Source organism: Apteryx rowi, unplaced genomic scaffold (genome assembly GCF_003343035.1).
Source record: "Apteryx rowi isolate R43461 unplaced genomic scaffold, aptRow1 scaffold_226, whole genome shotgun sequence".
Taxonomy (NCBI): Eukaryota; Metazoa; Chordata; class Aves; order Apterygiformes; family Apterygidae; genus Apteryx; species Apteryx rowi.
The window spans coordinates 1,311,207-1,317,665 of record NW_020448597.1 but is presented as its reverse complement, the minus strand read 5'-3'; the positions used below and the strand labels follow the sequence as shown (position 1 = coordinate 1,317,665).

The following is a 6,459-nucleotide window of genomic DNA, read 5'->3' as shown; positions in this document are numbered from 1 at the left end:
TCTTTTCTCAGGGTCTGTGTCTTCCTCCTCACAGTAGTGCTCATTCTGTACTCTTCAGGTCCTCTTTGTCTATTCATCTTCTTCTCTTCATCCTGTCCTCAGATCTTGCCTGAATTTGATCATGATTTCCAGCTGCATCTCTATCTAGTGTTCAGGCACTTTTTTTCTACGGGTTCTCTCAGGCAACACTTCATGCATAAATAGCTCCTATTAAGTACCCACTTGATGGTTAAGTACATCCTGCAGCTTCTGCATTCAGTCATCTGCAATTATTTGGTCTCATCTACTGCTACCTTAGTTGACATTGGCTTTTCTTCCCCGTCTCTCTCTTTTAAGGAAAAAACAAATGTCAAACACATCTGTTTACTGCCTCCTGTTTAAGGGGTTCCCATATTCAATGTCTGCTTGCTGGTTTAAGAATGTTGCACAGGACAGCCTCACTCCTTCATTTAGACCTGGCAACTAGCTGCTGGCCTTCTGTGTTCAAACAGCACGAGMTTTTTCATCCTTCTACCTGTGAAGCCTTTATTCTGCTTGCAATGCACAACCTTCAGAGCACTGTGCAGACTCGATCCAGGCCATGCGCTCTGCAACCTGCAGCTGAACAAACCTCAAGGACAGCTCTTTTCTCACCACAGACAAGTCCAGTGCAAACTGTCCTGTTTACACTTTTGCATTTGATATTTTTATTGGAYGCTGAATTCTTGTGAAGCTCTGATGTTGGTTGAATAAGATGCTTTATTGTAAAGCTGTGGAGAAGCTGTTTGGAACTGCTGGACCTGCTTATTGTCCGATAGGTGAGCAATGTAAGTAACATCACAGTTAAGAAAGGGATAACCTTGGACACAATTCTTGGACATGGACAATAGTAGTTTTTTCCTCCTGAATTCAGCATGAAAAAACTTAATTAAGAAACTGTTTTTCTTGCTTAAATGTCATGATGTCTGCCAGGTTTTCACTGGGAAAACACTTGTCTTTTTTTCCCCCAGATGCTGATTTTCAGGTAACGTAAATTGGATCACATCTACTAATATTAGCGGGTTTTGCTACCTTAAAAATATGCCAGAATTCTTAAGAACACATTCATATGTTCTTTCAAACCACCCTTTACAGTTTGATAAGTTTGGCTGCAGTTTTAAAATTCATGTTTTGTGTTATGGGAATATAGCTCATTTTCTTAAGTAAAATGAGAAAATTAAGTCTTCTCTTTGGAGACTTCCTTAGTTATAACATGGGTTTGATGATATTCACCCTTTAATAATGCATATAATTTATTTCAACATTACTGTGACGGCTGAGATATGCAAACTGACAACTCATAAAGCATCTGCTTAATTAGCACTTCCAGTCTTCTTTGTCAAAATGAACAATTCCACTGAGTCTTGGAACAATAAGATGATTCTAATTCAAACTACATGACCCAAAAGAAACTAGAAGAATGCTGAATTCTTTCAGTAAAGCCTACAGAATTATATGCTAAAACTTTAGCTTTAAAGCAATGAAGAATCATAGAACCATAGAATCACAGAATAATTCAGGTTGGAGATCTGAGGAGGTCTCTAATCCAGCATCTTGCTCAAAGTAGTGTCAGCTAGGAGATCAGACCAGGTTGGTCAGGGCTTTATCCAGCTGAGTCCTGAAAACCTGCAAGGATGGAGACTGTACAACCTCTCTGGGCATCCTGCTCCACTGCTTGACTGTTTTCATGGTGAAAAGGATTTTCTTATATCATGTGAGAACCTCTCATGTTTCAAATTATGCTCATTGTCTCTTGTCCTCCCACCATGTATCACTACAAAGAGCCTGGTTCTGTCTTCTCAATACACAGGAAGGCTGTTATTTGGTCCCCCTGATGCCTTCTTTTCTTCAGGCTTAACAAATCCTCTTCCCTCAGCATCTCCTCATAGGGCAGGTGCTCCAGCCCTTGACTGCCTTGGTGGTCTTCTGCTGAATTCACTCCAATTCATCAATGCCTTTTTTAATTGGGAGCCTAAAACTGGATGCAGTATTCCAGATGTGATCTAATGAGGTTCAAGCAAAAGGAGATAATCGCTTCCCTCAATCTGCTGTCTATGCACCTGTTAATACAGCCCAGAATACCATTCACCTTCTTTGCTGAGCACACTGCTGGCTCATGTTCAGCTTGCTGTCTGCCAAGACCCCCAGGTGCAGGACTTTGCATATGTCCTTGCTGAATTTTATAATGTTCCTCTCAGTTCACTTCTCCAGTTTGATTAGATCCCTGTGAATGACAGACCTGCCCTCAGCATATTGACTATTCCCCCCAGTTTGGTATCATCTGCAAACTTGATAAGAGTGCACTCCATCACCTCCTCCATGTCATTGATGAAGATGTTAAACAGGACAAGTCCCTGATGGACTCATGTGGTAATCTGCTTGTTAAAGGCATCCAGTTAGTGTATAACCCCTTAACTATTAACCTCTGAGCCTGACCATCCAAACAGTTTTTTTATCTCTCTAGCTGTCCTTTCATCCAGGCCATAAATTCCTAACTTAGATACTAGAGACAGCATGGARAACCTTGATAATGAAAAGTTGTGCTTAAAATAACATTGTGAGACAAACATTCACCCTTCTTGTAATTTTTAACTTAGGACTGAGTTGAGTCAGTAATGCAGAGATTGAAAAGTTAGCAGCTCTGGTATCTCACTTCATGTGCTGGGCCTGTAGAGGGAAGCCCTGATCCCATGGGGTAGAACTGTCCCTCGAGATCTGCATCAAGACGGTCTCGGAGAGTGTTAGTTTACAAGAGTCAAAATCATGCCAGGATACATTCAAACAGTTAAGAGAATGGGTGATTGCAAATCAATGCTTGGACTCATGYTCTGGCCCTATTTTAATTATAAATACAGATATAGTCACAGTGGACTCTGGCAGAGGAATTAATAAATTTTGAATGTTGATTAGGCTTAGATCTGAGATAGGCACCAAGTTAGTTGTTCAGGCATGTCAAGAGTTGGATAGTCACAGGCAGGCACAGATCCACAGTTCTAGGTACACTGGGACTTGTAAAGCACGTAAGAACAATGTCTGTGAAGTTCAGATGCTTCTAGGAAGTGCAGGTTTTTTCAGACTGCRGTTGTGCCCAAAAAATAAATGTCTGAATTCCACTGGATCATGCTTTGTGCACCTAAGTCCTTTTCTGACTCTTGCCTCAGYGTCCACTTCTTTTTGCCCAATATAATAAGTGGCAGTGGAGATAGAGGGTGTGTGCCTGTGAACAATGCAAAGCCAGAGAAAATTTCTGTGGATGAAAATGGGATTTGGATAAATTCTGGATCAGGACCCTGCTCATGGTTTACTTTCCCTAACTGATTCAATATATTTTCTTTTTAGTGCATCTTTATGGATATGGGAATAGATACATACTTATTGGTGTCAGCCAATGACAGATGTATTTCTAAATTGACAGTCTTCATTGATGATATACATAAGATGACAAGATGCTTTGTATATGACAATGCTTCTTGTGTAAAGAAATGATTAGATAAGGAATGYATTCAAACAAACTTCCACAAAATAAAAACCTGTGCCAGAAAGGACTCTGGAAACCATAAAATATAACAAATGTTCCCCCAAAGTATATCAGCTTTGTTTCTTATTTGGTATTTGATTTTACAGCTATGTACCTTTCCGTGAGTGTTATAGGTTATAGATACACAGAACTTAAGGGGCAAAAGGATATGAATAGTGGCTAAAATTTAATTATTTGAAGATTGCTGAAAGATGTAAAATGGTAGGTCTTAAGCTAAAAACAAAAGTAGTTTTGTAGTAGTTTTGTGTGCTTGCAGAGCCAAACATCTTATCAGAATGAAATTCCATGAAACTTTGTCAGTAAAAATAATAGACCCAGAACCTTAGGCCAGCAGGCCAGCTGATTGTCTTTCTGTATTTCTTCCATCCTAAATGTTGTTGCACCAAAGCATTGCTAATCACTGTCACAGCTTCTGTTTTTGCAGAACCAACATGCAATTTAATGCTACAGCAATAAATGATTTTTAAGCTTAGAGTGGTGTGATAGTTTAAAACTTTGCAGCTGCTGTATAGCATCATAATTGGGCTTCCCTCCACCTGCCTTCCTCTCACCTCCTCCCCCAAAATTCACAATGAGTGTCTTAGGCCAGAGAGAACAATATTTTTCTGAGTTTTGAGCTTCTGATGTTTTGAGCTTCCAAAACATCCACAGAATTGATGAGCATAATAACTGCCTGCCATCTCTGAAGACAGAAAATTATTTTTTATTTATTTTAGAGCTGTGGACAACTTAATGGTTTATTCCTTGTTAGTCCACTTGAGTCCTTTGCTTGCTCACCCTTCTTCACAACTGGAGGTGTTTCACCATGAGGATGGGATGCAAACTCTTTCAAACTTTAGAAACTGGCACAAAATGACCAAGTATCTCAAAACGCTTGTGTCATTGGCAATTAAAAAAAAAAAATCTTTTTTGACACGCTTCAAAGTGACAGTCCTGTGAATAAGAAGTAAACCTGAGACATGTGTATGTGCTTAGTACAGCAGGGTTAGTTAAGTGCATTCAAGTTATTAATTCCAAGAAGTGGAACCTTGCTATTCTCCTAGGCTTTTAATGTCATTTATAAACTGTTCTCTGCAGCTAAGGGACACTCGCACAGTCTGTTGTATTCATCTGTCATTCATCAAGGGACAACAAGGATAAACAAAAGATGGTGTCATGGCTGTGCATCCAGCCATCACAAAGCTACTCTGCTAAAGTTGTCATCTCAATATGTCATAGAAATAAAAAGTACACCACCACTTGTAGGCTAAACGCTTAGTAGGCAGGGACTAGGGGACTTGAACGGCAGTACTGTTTTTTCCCCCATTAYGTGAGATGGAGCAAAGCTGATGCTAATCAGGAAAGCCAGAGCCCCATCCAGCCTCAGAGCCATGTGTCTATACAAGTCCACACCTTCATGGGATGCTCTGTAACTGTGGTGATACAAGTCCTCTTAGTATTTAGCTTTTTTGTAGTAAACTCTTAGAAATGATTCTTAAAACTTCACATTTTGTTTCTTCATAGGAGTTGCCAACATTATCCCAATGCATTATTCTGAGGATATTTCTTTTCATTGTCAGATCCTTTATATAACATGGTTTGGAAGTAAATTTGGGAGATGTTTTCTAATGCAGTTCCTTATTCTTTTTCTGCTACTTTTGTCTCTTACTGGTTTGGGGGATCTGATTTTCTTTAACCAAGAAGTCTCTCTCAATTTTTAGGAAGTGTATGTGCTGTTGTGTCCTCAACCTGTTTGCTGAGACTGCCCACTTGTCACTCAAGGGCACCTTTCATGTAATACCAGAACTGCTTACCTAAGTACTAAAAATATGCAATGAAACTTAGTGTAAAACTACAGTGAAAACTGCAGTTAGGAACAGGACTAGCTTAAATGCTCAGCAAATGCAGGGGGGAAGCTATTCAACCTCTACCATTTCATATGACTTCTTCCCCTGGCTGAATTGAAAATGCTGATGGGGGAGAGCTATTGTTGCTTCAGCTCCACTCCCATTATCCAAGTATAATTCTGCATCTGGTTATAATGCTGCAATGCCCTCTTCTGTTAGTTCTTAGCAAAGGGATATAAATGGCATTTTTTTTTCTTAAGGAAGTAGGCTCAACTGATATTGTAAACAAAAGGCCAAAAGGCAAATGACATGAAACCCCCAGCCACAATATTGATAGTGTTGAAATGGGTTATATGAAGTGTTCCTCTGAAATGCAGTTAAAGGTAAATAGCATGTTAAATAGTTGAACAGGAAGATATGCATTCTTTGACATTATGTGTGTGGCTTTGGCACCATTTTTGCTTATTATGTTTTCCCTGAAATACAGAATTGTATGACAAATGTGGAAGACAAGCCATCGTTTAGCTCAGCATGGCTACAACATAGTTTGTAGCCTTCCCCACCCTTCAAATATGTTAGGCCTTGTCCCCATCCTGCCTGTCATCCGAATCCATTATCCAGCAGAAGGTAGATGAAGACCTAAGTGACTGAAGCAGCCACCTTTTCAGGAGAAGCTAAAATAATTGGAATTCTTCAATTTGGAGAGGAGAAAGCTGTGGGGATAGGTTCCTGGTTTACAAAATCATGGAGGTGGTTGATAAGATGAATGCCGAACTCTTATTCACCAAAACCCACAAAACTGGAAATATGGAGCAGTACTTTAAAACAGATAAAAGCAAGTAATGAACTTCTGGAAGTTCACTGTTGTCACAGAAGGCTATGGAGCGCAAACAGTACCAGCAGGTTCCAGAGGTATGAGATCTATTCATGGACAGCAGGTTGCTAGACACTAAAAGGAAGAGAAATGGATAGGGAGATATGTGCTAAACATCTCTACTACAACATCTTGGGTAGGAGGGAGAAAGAAATGAGGGAACAGACTGCAGAGCTAAGCTAGATGGGCCATTGGTCTGACCA

At 39.9% G+C, this 6,459-nt stretch overlaps 1 protein-coding gene across 1 annotated transcript in view; it reads left to right on the top strand.

Annotated features, from left to right (window-relative positions):
- The first annotated feature begins 534 nt into the window (after positions 1 to 534).
- Positions 535 to 6,459, top strand: part of CALCR (calcitonin receptor) — a 133,595-nt gene continuing 127,670 nt past the window's right edge. Inside the window, exons 1-2 of the mRNA XM_026065393.1 lie at positions 535 to 647; positions 3,305 to 3,317. Coding sequence (XP_025921178.1) covers positions 3,315 to 3,317 — 3 coding nt within the window. The 5' untranslated portion in view covers positions 535 to 647; positions 3,305 to 3,314. The remainder of the gene's footprint in view (positions 648 to 3,304; positions 3,318 to 6,459) is intronic.